Here is a 20,632-nt window from a genome sequence, read left to right on the forward strand (position 1 = left end):
AATCCTGTGCCCTGAGGTTAATGAAGAAGTTCTTCCATATTCTCTGCTAAATCCTTTCAGGTTTTGTTTTTCACACAGAGGTCTTAATTCTACCAGGAATTTATCTGGAGGTATGGTGTGAGGTAGGGATTTGTTCCTTTTTTTCTCCATATGGATGCACAGTTGTCCCCACTGCCCCAGCCTTAATTGTCCTTTCTCTACTGCTCCACACCTTTATCATAAATCAAGTGTCATCTCTGCATGAATCCGTTTCTGGGCTCTGTTCTTTTCCATGGGTCCACTTGTCTATCCCTACACCCCTGTCTTAATTTTGATACCTTTTAATAAATCTTAACATTTGGCAAATCAAGACCTCTGAATTTGTTCCTCTTAACAATTCTTGGCCTTTTTCACTTAAATTTTAAACTCATTTTTTCAAGTTCTTGAAACAAACAAGGAAAAAAAGCCTAAAAACCTGTTGAGGTTTGGACTGCAATTGCACTGATCCTACATATATTAATATGAAAAAATTGATATTTTTATAATATTCACTCTTCTAATCCACAAACACCTTTCTAGTTACTTAATGTCTCCCAATAAACTTTTATACTTTTCTCTGTAGTGATCATTTTTTTCTCTAACTTCTTAACTTTAATATTTAACATTACTTTTTGACACTTTTTTAATGTGAACATATAAAGCTGTCGGTTTTTTCTTAGTACCTCTTTAGCTGTATGCATAAGCCTTTTATTCTCTCTTTAGCTGTGACTAATCTGCTTTAAACCCATTCACTGTGTTTTTATTTATTTTTTGTTTGTTTGTTTGTTTTTTTGTTTTTTTTGTTTTTGTTTTTGCGTTATGCGGGCCTCTCCCTGCTGTGGCCTCTCCCAGTTGTGGAGCACAGGCTCCGGACGCGCGCAGGCTCAGCGGCCATGGCTCACGGGCCCAGCTGCTCCGCGGCATGTGGGATCTTCCCGGACTGGGACACGAACCCGTGTACCCTGCATCGGCAGGCGGACTCTCAACCACTGCACCACCAGGGAAGCCCCTGTGTTTTTCTTTTTAATTTTTTTTCTACAAGTTCTGTTCAGTTTACTTTCATATCTGCTTGGTCATTTGCTCTTATAATATTAATCCTTTCCATTGTTTGAGATTTTGTGTCTAATCATGCTAATAGCTGAAGTCTTCCTGGATTTGTTTTTGTCGGCTTTTGCTCATTGAATCTTATTTCCAGTGTGTTTCATAAATTTTTTACATATTCCTTAGAACTTCATGGAATTCCGTTATGTTGAGTTGAAGGTATGTCCCCTCCAGAGAGGGTGTTCATATACTTCTGCCTGGTGCATAACCAGCTTGGGACCACATTAGATTTTTAGTCTGAGATTTTTTCAGGCCACCCAGGTAGTGTGAACTTAAACTGCAAACCTGCCAGAGGACTGAAATGTGGTTGGGATTCTCTAAGGTGATTTGTTTCCCAAGGCTTGAGATAGATTATTTCCTTAAGTCCAAAGTTGGAGTGGTTACATCTATGGAGAAGTATGGAGAGTGAGAAGGGAGGAAGATTTCAGAACTAGAAGTCCACTGTGACACAGAGAGTTTAATCCTTTGGTGGGGCTTAGATTCTCCACACTGGGCAGCCCCTGGACCTAGTCTTTTGTGCAGAATAAAGTTTAAGTTAACCAGGAAGGGAAAATTCCCTCCAGGCAAACTCTGACTTAACATATTCTAGTGTTCTGTTTACCTTGGTGGGTTCCCACATTCATCAGGTTTTTGGTCTTTAGTATTCCTCACAGTCATAATTAATGTGATTACAAAGGTTTTTTTTTAATCCAGCATTTTTAGTTGATTTCAGCGGGAGGGTTATCAGGGTGTCTAGGTCCACCCTCTGCTTTAAAAAAAAAAAAGGTTTATTTGTGTGTTTTTTTAATATATATATTAATTTATTTTTTATTTATTTTTGGCTGTGTTGGGTCTTCGTTGCTGCACACGGGCTTTCTCTAGTTGTGGAGAGCGGGGGCTACTCTTTGTTGCAGTGCACGGGCTTCTCATTGCAGTGGCTGCGGAGCACGGGCTCTAGGCATGCGGGCTTCAGTAGTTGCAGCACGCAGGCTCAGTAGTTGTGGCTCATGGGCTCTAGAGTGCAGGCTCAGTAGTCCTGGTGCATGGGCTTAGTTGCTCCGCGGCATGTGGGATCTTCCCGGACCAGGGCTTGCACCCGTGTCCCCTGCATTGGCAGGCGGATTCTCAACTGCGCCACCAGGGAAGCCCCTGTGTTTTTAACAGCAGGATAAATTGACATTTTTAGAACTTAAGTTAGAAGAAACTAAAGTGAGAGCTTCTATTTCTGTGGTATTGCTTTTGAAAGTCTCTGAGCCCTCCCTCTGCCACTCTCCATTCTTTTGTCTTGAGTTTCTGTGTTTCTTTGTGATTCATTCCTTTTTCACTGATGACTTCTGTGAGTGTTTCCTTGCTTGCCCCAGTGGCAGGAAAAGCCCAAGACAAAGCCCCAGCCATCTCTCTTTCCAAGCATCTGTCTCACCACCGCACCATCTGTCAGTTGTTCTTACCTCTTGGCTACAAAAGAGCAGCTTTGCTGAGGGCTCTGTGTTTGAGATAATATTTTGATCATGTTCACCTGATTTTGCTGGAAAGAAAAGCACTGCTTACAAAGGACAGATACCCTTGCCCGCAGCCAGACTCTAAAGTCCTGTAACTAAATTAACTAGAGTATTGATTGTCTTTTTGATCATCTAGGTATTGTATTTTCTTTTCTCTGTCATGGTATCACTAGAGAGAGTAGCTTTTGTTTCCAAAAGACAGGCTGTCACAGAACAGAATCATCATCCACAAGGGCAGTGGGTAACAGATCTAGGAGAGAAAGTGTCAGGGACAGCAAGGTCCCAAAGGGGTAGTGTGATGTACTAGCACTTTGTATAAAATTACAAGAAATGGAAATATAAGACTTGATAGCACCAGGCAGTCAGAAAATCAGCTTTGTTGAATTTTCTTTCCCTTTGCACAAAATTATAATTGCCTTGTAGGAAAATGAAGTTATCGTGTTCACCCTTATTAATGTTGTTATTGGTAGGAGTAGCATTCTACAAAGTCTCTGCAGGACCTTAAAGGACTGTGTGACCCTATATGAAAGGGGTATGGTGTGTCTCCATGCCCTGAGATCGATTTGCTCTGCAATGATGAAACTCAGATGTGTATAAATAGCTTATTGACACTTGACTGTGAAATTTCTCTCATGGGAGTAGAAAGAGTCAAAATAATGAAATTGCTCAGAATTACTAGTTGATGTAGTAGGATTACCAGTAAAGTATACTTCTGATTCACCTGGTCATTCTTTTATAACGTCTTTACATTTGAATTATATAAGCAGAGTCTGATAATCTTGTTGCTAGCTGTTTCAAAAAACAAAAAGATAATGAGCATAGAGGGCATGATGATGAAATTATGATAAAATATGTATATATCTATTAAATAGTCTTAAATCGCCCTTGGCCAGTGTTGACAGTGTAAGACTGAATGGCATTAAAGAATATTAATAGTTCTCTCTTCTTTTCCCTTTGACAGGTACATAGGTTGTATGCTATGTTATGCTGTTATCTTTCCACTTTTTTTCAGTAAAACAATTTAAACATATGGGTGTGTCACATAAGAATTTGCAAACTACATATCATGAAGCTCTTTTTGGCATGAGTTCATTGGCATGACTTCACTCCTCTATGGATGTTTGTGTCCCCTGTACCACAGACAGGTTGATTTCTGTCCCCCAGGGCAGTGGTTCCCAACCTTTTTAGCACCAGGGACCGGTTTCGTGGAAGACAATTTTTCCACAGACCAGGGGCGGGGGAATAGTTTCAGGATGATTCAAGCACATTACATTTATTGTGCACTTTATTTCTATTATTATTACATTATAATATATAATGAAATCATTATACAACTCACCATAATGCTGACAGGAGGCAGAGCTCAGGTGGTAGTACGAGCGATGAAGATGTAAGTACAGATGAAGCTTTGCTCGCTCACCTGCTGCTCACCTCCCGCTGTGCCGCCCAGTTCCTAACAGGTACTGGTCCGTGGCCCGGGGGTTGTGGACCCCTTCCCCAGGGAGAACTGGGGTAAAAAAATTGGCATCTGTCATTTCAGTTCAAGCAGGATTTATTCTTTACATGCAAGTTTAGAACAGACTATAAAGTCAGTCTCCTTGAATAAAAGTTCTGTTTCCTCCTCTGTGAGCAGACTTATGGCTATTTAATAAAGCTGCTGTTTATTGTTTTATTAAAATATAATTTTAGGATGGAATATCGGAGTGTTAACATACGATCTAAAAGTTATCAATTATTAAAGGACTTAAACTACTGTTTTAAAATTATTTTTACACCTACTTTGCTGAGAAGTATACTATGTGCAGATCATCGTGTTGTGGTTCTGCCATATGAAATATTATTCACCTTAAACATTATCCACTAGCAAAAAGATGGGGCTTTTTTGTGTGTCTTTATTTTAAACATAGAGCTGAAATTCACCCAGGCCCTTCATATAAGGTAAACCCTAAGCTTTTTCAGTATGTTTGTTGATTTTCATGCTCTTGCCATCCCAGAGGATGTTTGAATTTATCAGGTGAGAAAGTTTAGCTGGCTATCCAAGGATTTCTTGTGCAGTTATTTCGTATAAATACAACAGATATTGAAGATATTGCAATAAACTTTGGGAAGCAATAAACTCTTAAATGGAAAGGTTTGTTACCAAGGGAAATAGAAGATAAAAGTTCCTTACAAAATATTTGACAGGCAGGTTTTAATCTATTATGTGTGCATATATTCTAGAGTATTTGGAAAGTGATACATGCTCAGTTTTTAGCAAATGAGGTATTGTTCATTGCATAGACAGATTTCTCTAAGCATATGCCACTTGTACTGACCCTTTTTTGTTCTGTTTCTTATTAATTAGCAGTTTACTCACCTATTATAATTTTATTTTTGGCTGCGTTGGGTCTTCATTGGTGCGCGCGGGCCTTCTCTAGTTGTGGAGAGTGTGGGCTACTCTTCGTTGTGGTGCGCATGCTTATTGTGGTGGCTTCTCTTGTTGCGGAGCACGGGCTCTAGGTTCACGGGCTTCAGTAGTTGTGGCACGTGGGCTCAGTAGTCGTGGCACACGGGCTTTGTTGCTTCACGTCATGTGGGATCTTCCCGGACCAGGGCTCGAACCTGTGTCTCCTGCATTGGCAGGCAGATTGTTAACCACTGCGCCACCAGGGAAGCCCTACTCACCTATTGTTGGTAGCAGGGATGAGGATGGGGTGATGGTGGGAGAGGGGAGGTAGGATCATAAAGCCCCCGATTCAGGGCTTTTTGCAATAAGCTGGATCACAAAAAGCAACTCTTGTAGTTGTTTTGAGTAGTCTGTCCTCTTATTTGCCTTTAATATTTGTGGTCAGAATTAGAATAGAGCTGAAATTCCAGTTCTAGGCCCAGAGCTTGATAGCTTTTTTCAACTTTTAATTTTGAGGTCATTGCAGATTCACATGCAGTTGTAAGAAACGCAACAGAGAGATGCCATACCCCCTTCTCCCAGTTTGCCCCAGTGGTAACGTTTTACATAACTGTAGTATAATATTACAAGTAGGAAACTGATATTGATATACTCCCTCCACCATTTTCACATTTCACCAGTTTTACATGCACTCGTGTATGTGTTTACTTAGTTCTGTACAGTTTTATCACACATGTAGATTTGTGTGATCACAATCACAGTCAAGATCAAGAACAGTTCCATCACAAGGATCCTTCGTGCTACCCTTTAATAGCCTTAGCTGTTTCCTTCCGTCACTTCCCCCCCACCCCAGCCTCTGGCAACCACTAATCTATTCTCCATCTCAATTATTATGTCGTTTCAAGCATGCCATATAAATGGAATCAGACAATATGTAACTTTTTGAGGTTGGCTTTTTTCACTCACCATTGTTCCCTTGAATATTTTTTGATCTCTACAAGATATAATTTTTTAATCTGGTCGTTTGAGTAGGTATGCTTGTTTCACAGGTGATATCCAGAATTTGTTTTTGATACTAGAAAAAATAAAGTTGTCTTTACTGTTGGTAGTAGTTTCAAGATTTGATAGTGCCAAAAAAAATACATAAGGAAATTAAATGTATTCAAATAGTATTTAATGTGGTGATTTCTGTAAACTTGATTTTTTTTAAATAAGCAAATAAAGCATAAACTTCTTAATGTTCTGAGATAGTGATTCTCCCATGTTCTAAATGGTTATAACATGTTGCCAGGGAACTTGATCAAATAATATTGGTCAAGATAATACTGGAGCTCTTGAAGAGGATATTACAACCCAGGGAGAGATTTTATATATCATATTGCAAAGCTTTAAATATTTTTTTATTAGACTGTCATGGTATCTCTAGTAAGAGGCTGTGGAAACTAAGATCTAATGTTCAGTTTTTCTTTGCCTGAAAAACTGATGACAGCAAGAGAATATTTTTCTGTATCTCTTTTAACAGCATCATTTTCTCATCGTCTTGATGATTTATTTATTACCTTGTTCAGTCTGGATATTAAAATGACCTTGTTTATTTCTAAAGCCTCATATAGACCTTTCAGTTAGTGTAGCATGCCTTCCTGAGAACCCTGGCCCTCACCATCTTCTGGTGTGTTCTCTGTAGAAAATGAGCCTATAGAAGCAATAGCCAAGTTTGACTATGTTGGGCGGTCTGCCAGAGAACTGTCCTTCAAGAAGGGTGCTTCCCTGCTGCTGTATCACCGCGCATCTGAGGACTGGTGGGAAGGAAGACACAACGGGATCGACGGGCTTGTACCCCACCAGTACATAGTGGTGCAGGACATGTAAGTAGTCCCAACTTCCATCACCTGACGCTCCCAAGACAAGCCTCCAGCCACTGTTTATATATATATAAATTTATTTGTTTGCTTAGTTATTTATTTATTGGCTGCATTGGGACTTCGTTGCTGCGTGCGGGCTTTCTCTAGTTTCGGCGCGCAGGGGTTATTCAGAAGTTGCAGTGCGCAGGCTTCTCACTGTGGTGGCTTCTCTTGCTGCAGAGCATGGGCTCTAGGTGCGCGGGCTTCAGTAGTTCTGGCACACGGGCTCAGTAGTTGTGGCTCACAGGCTCTGGAGAGCAGGCTCAGTAGTTGTGGCACACAGGCTTAGCTGCTCTGCGGCATGTGGGCCTTCCGGGATCTTCCCGGACCAGGGCTCAAACCCTTGTCCCCTGCATTGGCAGGCAGATTCTTAACCACTGAGCCACCAGGGAAGCCCAGCAGCTATTGTTCTTAAAATGACTTTGGTCTCGTGAGAAGAGAGCAGAGGGATTACAGAGCAAAAATTTCTGAGCTGGGCACAGTTCTTCACCTTGCTAATGGGCCTTTGCTAACAGCACTTCAGGGCCAACAGCTTCTCATTTCCCAAACTCTCCTAGAAGGTCTGGAGCCAAGGACTAGTGAGAGACACACCTTCTGAAGTGTTCAGGTTCTTAGGAAAATACCCTGTGCGGAGGATGGCTTTAGGAGCTAAAGTGGCACTGCTGATTCCAAGAACAGTGGTGGCTCTTCTCTTGGTGCCTGTCTACTGTTTCAATTCCAAATTCCCAAGAGAGAGGATGCTGACTTCAAGTCTAAAGAGAATCATCTTCAGGCTTCTTTATTAATTTTGCTGATGAGAAAGCTCTACTTTCAAAAAAATACTTAAAGAGACATCTTCCCAAAAAAAATAAAAAAAGAGACATCTTCCCGTCTGGTCATAATTTTAAGTGAAAGAAACAAGTTACAAAATACCATGTACAGTGTGATTTTAATTTTGTGACTGCAGTATTTCACAATGCAGCACCAATTTATGAACAGCTCTTCAAGGAAAAGAGAAAAATACCACATAAAATGTATACAGTGACTGATTCAGCCTAAGTTTTAAAATGTTAAAATGTGTCTCTCAGGATGCAAGAAATATGTGTATGTATGCATGCAGACATACAGTCATGTATATCTAAAGTACATAAACATATAAATATCTATAGTATAAATACTGTACATACCTGTGGACATCCTTGTAGATACGTATCCCAGGCAGAGAAGAAAAGCATAGAAGGATATTTTCTACAATTCGAACAGTAGCTGTCTCTGGATGTTACGTTATATTATGGGCGATTTTTATTGGAATTTCGGAATTTTCCAATTTATCTGCCATGAAACGTTATTATTCTTATAGTGAAAAGAAAAAAGTTACGTTAGTAAGAGAAAGACTTACATACATAAATGCCATCACTTATTTTTTTGTCCCCGTTCGTCTAGCAAAAGACCCTCACTCTCGATTCTCATCGTTTCAGGGATGATACGTTTTCAGACACTCTGAGCCAAAAAGCCGACAGTGAGGCCAGCAGTGGGCCAGTGACTGAAGACAAGTCTTCATCCAAGGACATGAACTCCCCAACAGACCGTCATCCTGATGGCTATTTAGCCAGGTAGGTGGAGTGGGTCACCAGGCTCCTGAACCTCCACTTCTCCAGGGGCTCTGAGGGGCCATGGCATCCCCAGCCTTGCAGAATTACCCTGTGTGATAACCTCTCCTATTCTCTCACTCTCCATCTCTGTCTAGGCAAAGAAAAAGAGGAGAGCCACCCCCTCCAGTAAGACGTCCTGGCAGGACCAGTGATGGCCATTGCCCTCTCCATCCCCCACATGGTCTTTCCAACTCCTCAATTGACCTGGGGTCCCCAAGCCTGGGCAGTCACCCCCGGGGCCTGCTACAGAACCGTGGCCTCAATAATGACAGTCCCGAGAGGAGGCGTCGGCCGGGTCACGGCAGCTTGACCAACATCAGCCGCCACGACTCCCTCAAGAAGATTGACAGCCCTCCTATTAGAAGGTCCACATCGTCAGGGCAATACACAGGCTTCAACGACCACAAGCCACTGGACCCAGAGACAATCGCTCAGGTAGGCTGCTCTGAATAGAATATTGCATGGTAAGTACCGGTGTGTGATGAAGGAGGCGCACAGGAGTTACTTTCTGGAGCCATGTCTTTTGTATAGAATCAACTAAAGACAACAGAAGAGAAATTAACCCATTCTTCAATTTAAGTCCATGTGATACTGGAAGGGCCCAAGTGTATTAGGTTCATAGTGATTTAAACAAAGACACGGCAGAAATTTAGGACCCAGGACAGTCAAACAAACACATCCTTGCTGAACGGCCAGGAAAATTCTAAAAAAGAAGAAGAAGAAGAATGAGGAAGGACTAGCCCTACCAGATCCTAAGTGCATGCCAGAGCTAGTAAAACAGACAAACTGATGGAACGGAATGGAGAGCCCTGAAACACAACATTTGTAGTGTATGAGGAAAGTGACACTTTCATCTTAGGACATGGTGGATTACTCAGTAAACGAAGTGAGAAAATGATGGTTGGCTGTTCAGAGAACAGCAAGTTTGGCTCCTCTGTCACTCCTGAATGGATGTGTGTCTTTACTTCCCAATAGTGACTGCAGAGAAGGGCCTTGTAGTTTTTTCTAATGATCAGAATTGACAAAGTAGGGCTTCCCTGGTGGCGCAGTGGTTGAGAATCCGCCTGCCAATGCAGGGGACACGGGTTCAAGCCCTGGTCCGGGAAGATCCCACATGCCGCGGAGCAACTAAGCCCATGCGCCACAACTACTGAAGCCCGTGCACGTACAGCCTGTGCTCTGCAACAAGAGAAGCCACTGCAATGAGAAGCCTGCACACCGCAACGAAGAGTAGCCCCCGCTCGCTGCAACTAGAGAAAGCCCATGCACAGCAACGAAGACCCAACGCAGCCAAAAATAAAATTAATTAATTTAGAAATAAAAAGAATTGACAAAGTAAAACAGTATTAATGGATTTTTCCATCGTTCATTCTACCATTTATTTCCCTCTGGGTCTTTTTACAACACAGACCATCAGAAAATATATGTATGACAGGAAAAAAAACTGAATCACTATGCTGTACACCTGAAACCAACACAATATTGTAAATCGAGTATACTTCAATGGAAAAAAAAAAGAAGAAAATATGTGTATGGCCAGTGAAAAAGGAGGTGAATAGATTCAGGGTTCACCATTTCAGTAAAGCGTCTTCCAGGTATCACTGAAGCTTAAAAATTGAATAGATCAAAAAAGGAAGTGAGAAATTAATGAAACAAACATGGGGAAATATTAAAGATGGATTATTTTTAATAAAAAGTGCTCAAGGAAACCTGCATTTGGTATGACAAATTTCCAAGCTATTTTCATTGTCCTAACTAAAAAGGATTTTGGATAGCAAATTAGATTGTGTGGAGAGTTTAATATGTTTTTACAAAATTAAACCAATTTTAAGTGCACAACAGTTTTTCAGCAAAAACCAAAAAGACTTGACCTTTTTGGTTTTTTTTTTTATTTGAAGTGCAATGCAGAGTCCTTTGAGGTCTCTTTCTTTAGAACCAATGATATTTGGCTGTAATCCACAACATCATTCCTTGTAATAAGCAGGTGAAACAGCATTTAGGTTAGAGAGACAGGGAGTAGGAGTTTAGTGGTGGGAAGGTATAATAAGGTCTGTTTTAACCCTTTTGCTTCTAGAACCAAAATCCTTTCATTGTAAATCATAAAAACAAAAACTCGACAGATAAACCAGGCTCTACACGTTCTCTCTGGGGCAAATACTTGTAAAAAAACAAATCCATATATTTAGCGTCAAATGGAAATCACATATGAAAATAATTACTTGAAAAGTGATGTCATCCTCACAATATGGCTTCCAGCTGTATCCTTTATTTATCTTTCCAGCTCTCATCTTCAGATTTTCCCATGAGGACAAGTAAGCCTGCCATCATGGTGTTCATACCAAAAACATGCAATTTCTTTTAGTAAACAAATCAGTGGAATCCCTGATAGAGCTTTTTAAAAAAAATTGACATATCCATATGTGATCACCGGATCTTCGTTTATTCATTTAGCAAGTCTTTATTGAGCACTTACTGTATGGCAGCTCCCATGCTAGGTGTTATGGACACAGAGTTAAATCAATGGTCAGTCAGCCGCTGCATGAAGGTGCTTATAATTCAGTGGAGGAGGCAGATATGGAAAGCAGTTGCTGCTGTGCAGGGCCACAGGCTAATGCTCCAGGTGAGTGGAAGAAGCCCTGGGAATATGGAGAAGAGGTATTTCCATCAGCCCAGGGCAGTGGTTCTCCACCCACCCTATCTCACACAGTACTCCACCATGTGTGTGTGTTGGTGGGGGGGCAGTGTATAAAAAACGTAATGTGGGGCTTCCCTGGTGGTGCAGTGGTTAAGAATCCGCCTGCCAATGCAGGGGACACAGGTTCGATCCCTGGTCTGGGAAGATCCCACAGTCCGTGGAGCAGCTAAGCCCAGTGCGCCACAACTACTGAAGCTGGCGTGCCTAGAGCCCGTGCTCCGCAACAAGAGAAGCCACAGCAATGAGAAGCCCGCGCACCACAATGAAGAGTAGCCCCCGTTCGCCGCAACTAGAGAAAAGCCTGCGTGCAGCAACGAAGACCCAACCCAGCCAAAAATAAATTAATTCTAAAAAAAACAACATAATGTAAAACTGACCCTCTTTACCATTTCTAAGTGTATAGGTCAGTAAAGTGTATTCACACGGCTGTGTAACAGATCTCCAGAACTTTTTCATTCTGCAAAACTAAAACTCTGTACTCATCTAAGAACAACTCCCTTTTTCCCCTCCCCACCATGCCCTGGCCACCACTATTCTAAATACTTTTTACTACTGTGAATGTGCCCACCTCATATAAGTGGCATCATGCAGTATTTTTCTTTTTGTGACAGGCTTATTTCACTTAACATAATGCCTTTAATGTAGCATGTGGCAGGATTTCCGTTTTAAGGCCCAGTAATAATCCATTGTACGTATACAGCACATTTCACTTATCCATTCATCTGTCGATGGTGCACACCTCACCTTTTTAAAACAAATATTTTGTAATTCCCTTTATTATCTGAAAAACTGATGATGTGCCAATTTTTTAAAAACATATAAAGCCCTAAATACAATGTAAAGGAAAAACAAAAGGAGATTAGTATTAAAAGAAATGTATTTCAGAATGCTTAACTACATTAGAAGACAAATGAAGTAGTGAGAAGCTTTCCCCTACATGTAGACTTACCATAAATACAATTAAAAATGTACGTTGATATAACAGTATTATTAAGTTAATTAGTTTCGACTCAGTTTCCATAATGGTGTTCCCATTATGGAAAAAAATTATGATTTTTCTAAAATGGTGGACCACCCTTGGTCATACAGTTCTAACCAAAGCAGGGTATAATTTACATGATAGTTTCATTCCTAGAAGACACCATGAAAAAAATATTTTGTGTTTATATGTAAGAAAGTTAGGTTCTAGACTCAGACTATTATAAAAAAATTTTCACCTACCTAAATGTCTGGAGGACATTTAAAAGTTGAACGGGATATGGGACAATTCATTGCATGTAAATTATCCAGGACACTTGTAAGGTATCCAGTATCTCTGGCCCCTGCGTACCAAATGCCAATAATGCCACCTGGTTATTTTGACATTTAAAACTACACATACACATACACCATATTACAGAAATACCCTCTATGGGGCAGTACCACTTCCATTGAGATCCACTGGACAAAAGCGTCAGGGGGAGTCTTAAAATGAATTCTGAAGAACTGCTAGGAGTTAAGTATATAGTAAGTGCTCAAAAATTATTATCTGTTGAATGAATGAAAGAAGCCTGATTTTTCATGCCTATACACTTTTATTTCTTAAAAATTGTTGCGGTATCTAAATTTAAGCCATCTTTTACCACAGATCGAAATAGAATTCCATCTAAGATGTCAGCATGTAAGGTCAAACCCACCAGAGGGCTGCCACGTGCCTCAGAATGGCCAGTGCTTGTTCTGTGGCTCTTTGAGCCACTGGCGCCATCGCATCTCTTGTCTCCTGCACATTCTGAGTCACGGTAGTCGTGTGAGATGGCATTAGGTTTACACACTCCACAGGCTGGTGTTAAAACCGTCATGCTTTTGCTGGTCTGCTTGCTTTGAAGTGAAGTATATGGTTTCTATACATTAGTATTCATAATCAGCCTAGTCTGTCTCTCTTGCTGGTTTTTTTTTTTTTTCAGCTAATTATCGAGTTATCATTGACACACAGCACCATATAAGTTTAAGGTTTACAGCATAATGATTTGACTTGCACGCATCATGAAATGATTACCACTGTGGGTTTAGTGAACATCCAGCATCTCACAGAGATACAAAATTAAAGAAAGAGAAGAAAAAATGTTCTTCCTTGTGATGAGAACTCTTAGGATTTACTCTCTTAACCTTCATATGTAACCTACAGCGGTGCTCATTATATTTATCACGTTGTACATCACATCCCTAGTACTTAATTCATCTTATGACTGGAGTTCGTCCCTTTAGACTGCCTTCATCCAATTGCCCATCCCTGCAACCCCCCCGCCTCTGGGAACCACAAATCTGATCTCTTTTGCTATGAGTTTGTTTTTGAAGTATGCTTGACCTACAACACTGCTAATTCCTGTCACATGACATAGTGATTCGATATTTCTATACATTTCAAAATGATCACCACAATAAGTTTAGTTACCATCTCTCACTTCTGGTTATTCTTCAACAGGATATTGAAGAGACGATGAACACTGCTTTGAATGAACTCCGAGAACTGGAGAGACAGAGTACAGCAAAGCACGCCCCCGATGTGGTGCTGGATACCTTAGAACAAGTGAAAAACTCTCCCACCCCTGCCACGTCCACGGAATCTCTCAGCCCTTTGCACAACGTTGCCCTCAGGAGCTCGGAGCCTCAGATTCGACGTAGCACTAGCTCCTCCAGTGACACAATGAGTACTTTCAAGCCTATGGTGGCGCCCAGAATGGGCGTGCAGCTGAAGCCCCCAGCCCTTCGGCCGAAACCTGCTGTTCTTCCAAAAACAAACCCTACAGTAGGGCCCACCCCACCTTCCCAGGGTCCAGCAGACAAGTCTTGCACAATGTAAAAACCAACTGAGCGAGCATACGGGGAGGTGATTAGAAAGAGAAAACGGATTAGTGACAAAAGTCAACAATCCTTAACTTTCCTTAGTCGTGTGCTTATAACTGGAGACCCTTTGGCTTTTCTGTGTTCTCGAATGTAATGTCTGAGACTAGCTAAATTAACACGGGCATTTGTATTTTGTAATTTCATCCTTTTTTTAATAACTGGACATATCCTGTGTCGTTTTAAAGACAATAGAAACACTTAGACTTACTTGAAAATCCAATGCTGCACCATTTGTAATGAAGGCACCACCGCTCTGCCCTGCACGTTGCACAGTGCTTCGGGCTTAGTGTAGCCTGGATGAGTCAGAAGCGTCTGAATCCAAAGGCAGGAGGATCTGAGTTCCAGGCCTTGGAATGTAACCAGTGTTGGTCTCTGGCACTCGGGGTGAGGCTAAAAGGTGACAATGGATTGTTTGGTAGCTGACAGCGAGTACCTCTTATTCCATGCAGTGGGGCAGGGGGCTGGCTCTTGCTACAGACTTGCTGTTGTCACAGTGGGGTGTTCCCAGCGCGAGCTGCAGCCCACCGGCTGACTTTCGTAACAGTCGTTTCCCTGGGTCCCGGTGAAAGTCTCAGCAGGAGCGGGTAGAACCTCTGCAGCTACCGCTTGAACTGAACCTGGGAAGGGACAGTCCTCCAGAGCTATTGCTGTAACTCTTTCCCCAAGCCTGATCAGGCCCCGGAGGGTTTCCAAGTCCATCCCCTGCATTCACTGCAGACTAGAACAGTCTAATTTTAAAGACTTTCTGGTTACACTACTCCATGAACCCCTTCAGAGGTCTGTTGTTGCCTAGAAAACAACTTCCAGCTCCCCTAAGCCCCCGTGTCTTCCTCTGTGGCAACGGAGAAAGCAGACAGCGCACAAGTCCTTGGTTCGCCGGCCTTCCCTTCCCCTGACAAGATGACCTGGGTTCCTTTAAACGTGCTACAGAGGCCTGAGGATCCTAAATTGAATCCCCAGCTCCCCTCGGCATTTGTCTCTTTGAGCTACGGTACTGGCGTAAGAGCCAGAGCAGCCAAGGTGGGAAGATGACCTCATGCTTCCAGGATGACTTCCTCCCAGTTGTGCATCCTGGAACCATGGCTTTTTTTGTTTTCTCCGTGTGGTCTCTACTACATCACTCACACAGTCAGCTGAACTCCACTGACACCCTCTTTCTCTGACATCCTCACCCACAGGCAGTTTTTCTTTAGCCCATATTTATGCTCTGTTTCTCCTCTATCTTAAAAAGGTTGCTTTGAATTCATTTGTTTTTACTAAGGTACAGATCACCACTGTCCTAACAGCAGCTTATACCGTCTGTAAACCTATGAGCATTTTATCTACTCTGTCGTTGAACTTGCTGAGGAAGAGTTTTTTTGTTTGTTTTTTGGTTTGGGGGTATTGTTTTGTTTTCAGAAAAATGGGTGGCCAGAACTAACCCCTCTGGACCACTTTGATTTCAAACTGGCAGCCAACTGCGTGCCCACCTAAGAGTTACAGTATGGGCTTTGATTTCTCAGCTCATTGGTGAATGCATCAATGTGGAAAAAATGGGGATCTGTACTAAAATCCAGACATTACTTTGATCTCTACCTCAGTTTGCCAGTCTAATCATTCTAATGCAAAGAGAGGTGACATTTATGAGATACTGTTACCTTTCCAAGTCACACTGCTGGTGGCTTGCCTGCAGCCTGATTTCACAAATGGATTAAATAGTGAAAAAAATTATTTCAAATATAATATTTCCAGGTATTGTAAGCCTCTGAATTTTTACAACATCCTTCTTGCCCATTTTGAAAAAGAGACCCAGCTCAGCATCTTTTGCAACGCCCCCCCCACCCTCTCCCCCTTGAGCTTTAGTGGTCCTTCAGCACCTTTGGGCACCATGGAAACCCAGCCGGGACTGAGCTCTGAATAGCACGAACCCTTTTAAACAAGCTTCCCAAATTTCTAGGAAATTGAAACTTTTAAGATCATCTCCCAGTTCTTTCTAGATTCCACTGTGGTCTCTAATTCTCTGTTGTTAACGGGGAAACAGAAACAGAGAAAAGGGTGGAAGTAATGGGGGAGGAGACTTTAAATCTTTTAGAAATTAAAGAGGATTCTTAAAAAACCACTTCCTTATTTGATGGATGAGTAAGATGTTAACAGAGGGCGTCAAAAGGGCAGAGGTGTTTTGAACTTACTAATTTTTGAAGGGTTCTTTTACAAGCTTTAACTTTAGCTTTTCAGATCTTACTCCTGCAAACTCATTTCTTCAGACTTCTCCCTGGTAATCCTCCCCAGTGTCTCCTCTCTTTGCTGTTGACTCCTGCGATGGAACGAGGACTGCCTTTCCACCCTCCAGATCAGGACTCTGCTGCCTCGCACGGCAGAGGACATGCTGCTCCAGACCTCAGAGCCTCAGAGGAAACATTTCCGAATACCCTCCCATCGCTCCCTTTCTTTACCTGTCTCTGTCTTTTCTCTCTATAACTCTGTTGTCACCCTGAGGCTTTTTTTTTTTTTTTTTTTTCCAATTCCCAGGGAAGGATGTGACCTCAGAGTGAGTAAGGACTCACTAATCCTTACTTTGTTTAGTAAAAGCCTTCAGATTCCAAGGATAAGACAAAGTGGCCACTTCACAAAGGATCCAGAATAACACCCAGTAAGTTCCTTAAAAGTTTCAGCAGCTTAGAGGGTTCACCTGTATGTGGTTCTCTTTACCGCCACAGGTGTAGCCCACAGTGGGGAGGTGGGAAGTCACAAGGAATGGGGAGAGAAGAAAGAAAATAAGTCCCTGAGATGTTATGCCCCAGTTTCAAGGATCTTAATGGTTCATGTGCAGTTTGGGAAGTGGGTCATTTTGATGATGAGTAAATTATGGTTCTACAAAGATTACCTGACTCCACTTACACAAGAATATGTATTCACAGCTGATATAACAATGTTCACGTCCCATCCACAGGACTCGCTGAAGTAGATTTACCAAATTGGCCTTTCTGTTTGGGTGGGGATGCTTGGAGTGGGTCGTTAGGATAGAGTGAACGGTTCTTAGTACCTGTTTCCTAATGAGTGTTCTGTAAATTATTTCAATCCATTGAATGGCCCTTTGTAGAGCTCCATGTTCAAGTGTGGCATAAACGCCATTGTTCAACAGTTTTTCACATTTTCACACAATGTAATCGGACTTTGGTGCCCCTTGAGCAATCCATAGAATAATGTACAGCGGGGTCCCACTTAATCTACAGCAATGAACATGAACAGTGATCAATGGATATAGAGCGCCAAGGGTCAAATTGTATGAGTTTTCTGTCTGCGTACTTTTGCCATTCCCAAAAATGGGTTTATAATTTAATTAAGGAAAAAGTGGGGGGACATGGTGGTCTCCTTAGTGTTTGGGAATGAAGCATCGCCTCTGGGGTCTGTAAACTGAAGAAACTTTAGTAATCACAGCCTCTGAAATCCAAAGTTAAAGAGCCTGTGGTTCTATTGGGTTTACAGGACTTCGGATTTGGGATGACATTTATTCCTGACCACAGTAGTGAAGGGCCATGAATTCAGGAAATGCGCTTGGGGCTGAGTCTTGCTCTGAGTTACCTGCCACATAGGCCCCAAGGCACGGGCAGCTTAGAAGTGAAGTCTCTTCCCATGTATGAATGAGCTCACGACTGGAGACTGGCCCCTGAGCTAAAAGCCAACCTCCAGCTGGGCTGGGGTGTCAGGCATGGGGCAGGGTGACTGGTACAGCTTTGTTCAAATCAGTAAAAATAAACTGGAAATTGAGCTTTCACTCACCCACCCTAGTATACTTTACAAAAAAAAAAAAAAAGTCTACGTAGTATAATCAAACTGGTACCTGTATCTTAAAATTACGTAGGGAATTTTGTATGCTTAAATAATTGTTCTGGGTTCCATAATGCTTATCTTAGAAACTGTTTAGTAAAAGAAAATATATAAACCGTGCATTTGTGAATGCCCCCCCGTTAGAACATTCATCCAAGTTCAATGTGTAGTGTGATGGTTATTATAGATGTTTGAAGTATAGTAAGTGGCTGTGTGACAGGAGAGACTGCTATTTACCTACTGACTTAAGGGTAACTCCTGCCCACGTAATTAAATCAGTATTGTCCTTTCCTGTCGGTTTGATTAATTGCAGTATTGGTGGCTTCCTGCTTGTGACTGTTACCTGATCGTGTCAATGTACATCCGTAGTATGTACATGTGAAAGTGCCTTTCTATTTTAGAGGAGTTTTAGCCTTGTTCTTTACTGTTGCCCCGCCCACCTCCTCCCCCAAGTGCCACCCCAATTCCTGCATCCACTTGACTGTTTTGAAATTTCCTTCCCTCTCTCCCAGCTGCTTCTCCATCCCCGCACCTTTTCATGCCTCGGTGCTCAGCCTTGTCCTGTCTTGCATCCTTGTCGGTCATGGTCAGGTCATGGTCATCAGACGTGTTGTTTTCCTCTTAGCCGTGACTGTGCCTTTCGTTCCCCACAGTCACTCTCCGGGTCCCCCGCAAATCGCCCCCCTCCCCTCCCCTGCTCACGTGCTGCTGACGGCCATCCTGTTCGCCTCTGCTCTGTACTGCCTCTTCCCATGACATTCCCTCCTCTCTGAGGTGAAAGTAAAGGGGGATGCTTTTCTAGTTCTGGAAGAGAAAAAAAAAGAAAAGTTTTGTTAATCTGTTGTGACAATGCACTTTTATGTATAAGTACTGTACATTTTGGCATGTACCATTCCAGGCTTCAGTATACAGTCAGGTCTGTTCCTCATGGTGTATCTTTATAATAAATAAGATAGTTCTGGCTGCCTTTGTCGGCTTCCGATGGTCTGATCCTCTGCTGTGTTTTCATTCCTTTCTATTTCTAATCACTATTTAACGCACCCCCCCCACCAGAGCTGAGTTGCCTTAAATCGTTAAATCATATGAAACTACCTTTTTAAAAAAAAAAAAAAAAAAAGTTTTCATCTTTGATTTTGGTTTGTGAATTTGAAAATGAGGCCTCACGCACAGGGCCTTGTCCATGAAGCCAGGGTTTTTTAGAGGCATCGTTTGGAGACCCCCTCTGTAGTAAGAGAGACGGGGCTGGGAGAGTCTTAACTAAGAGGCTGAGAGAGCACAGTCCTCCTAAACACTCCAGACTGAAATCTTTCCTTTGAGGAGTTTCTGACGTAGTAAACCTTGTCAAGCTGATTTTTGGTTTCATTTGAATCCACTGAAATGCAATCCTTAGGTATAGACTATGTGTAGAATTCCCCCATGTATGGATATTTTATCTTCAAATTTAGCTTTTTTTCCTAACTCTTGAGGACTAGCAATACATAATATAGTTTTGTAAAACTGTATCAGCAATGTGCAGATTGTATCAGCAATATACCAGACTGAATATTGATGAGTTGTAAAAAAAAAAAAAAAAAAAAAGACATAAATTGAGGGGAAAAAACTTTTATTGAAGCATAAAATACATAGAGAAAAGTACACAAATCATTAGTGTAAGAGCTTTCACAAAGTGATACACTAATTTATCCACCCCCCCAGATCAAGAAATAGCACATTAACAGCCTCCTAGAAGCTAGGCTTTCAAAGTTATCAACATCCTGACGAATAACACCATAGTTTGGTTTTGCCTGTCATTTTAACTTTCTACAAACAGACTCGCGGTGTGTAGATTTTCTGTCTGGCTTCTTTTCTTGAAATTTATGTTTGGGAGAGTCCATGTTGTTAAATATAATGGTAGTTTCCTACATTTTTCAGGGCTGTATAGAATTCTATACGAATATGTATAGTTTAGTATTTCCTAATTAAACTTTAGGTATTGTATGCATGGCTGTATAGAATTCTATATGAATGTGCTTGGTGTTTTATTTTAGTATTTCCTGATTATACTTTGGGTATTATATGCAGAAATCTTTAAACATGGACAAATCAATGGGAAGAAAAAAAAAAAAAAAGACCCACCTGTTAAAGGAAATCTTTTCCCCAAACATGATGGAATGACTTTGAACTAAGCCATTGACTGGAACGCCTATGTAAAAGCAGGTAGGTACCATTTTAGGACCTGAGAGTCGGATTTAGAGGCTGCCGCATGGGAACAAATGCCCAAGTCAGACTATAGCATTGTTCCAGGAAAGCCCCACCGTCCTGCATCTCCCTCACTACTATCCGCAAATCCACGAGCCTCAGCCTCTGCCACAACCCTCCCCACGTGCGCCTGTATCCCTCACGCCTGAATTAGAGTCCCGCGTGAGTATGGTTGTCAGCTCCCACTGTTCATAGGCCGGCACCCCGTAAGAATATTAGGAAGGCAGGGAAAGGGAGTTTTCCGGCTTCTATCTTGAGTAGTTGGGACTCAAGCAGAAAATTCCCCAACTTGATCTAAAATGCCCAACAGGTCCTGGAAGCCAAAAATTATGGCACATTCTATGCCATGGGCCATATATCCCCTTTTGGATTTTGGAAAATAGGGTTAAGATACCTTTGAGAAGTAATCATGGTGAGGTTCATCATTCTTCAGTAGACTTTTATCTATATAGTAGATAGAAAACTTGCCTTCTACAGTGAAAAATGGTGATTTT

General features: G+C 41.8%; 1 protein-coding gene across 1 annotated transcript in view; it reads left to right on the forward strand.

Moving 5' to 3' along the window:
• The window catches only part of SRGAP1 (SLIT-ROBO Rho GTPase activating protein 1), a 274,483-nt gene extending 255,454 nt beyond the window's left edge, over positions 1 to 19,029 (forward strand). The window contains exons 19-22 of the mRNA XM_022571634.2: positions 6,668 to 6,848; positions 8,342 to 8,476; positions 8,611 to 8,950; positions 13,672 to 19,029. Of these exons, the coding sequence (XP_022427342.1) occupies positions 6,668 to 6,848; positions 8,342 to 8,476; positions 8,611 to 8,950; positions 13,672 to 14,049 (1,034 nt within the window). The 3' untranslated portion in view covers positions 14,050 to 19,029. The remainder of the gene's footprint in view (positions 1 to 6,667; positions 6,849 to 8,341; positions 8,477 to 8,610; positions 8,951 to 13,671) is intronic.
• The last annotated feature ends 1,603 nt before the right edge of the window (positions 19,030 to 20,632 follow it).

This window comes from Delphinapterus leucas, chromosome 11 (genome assembly GCF_059928025.1).
Source record: "Delphinapterus leucas isolate spDelLeu-1000000601 "Yukka" chromosome 11, BTC_Dleu_Yukka2, whole genome shotgun sequence".
NCBI lineage: Eukaryota > Metazoa > Chordata > Mammalia > Artiodactyla > Monodontidae > Delphinapterus > Delphinapterus leucas.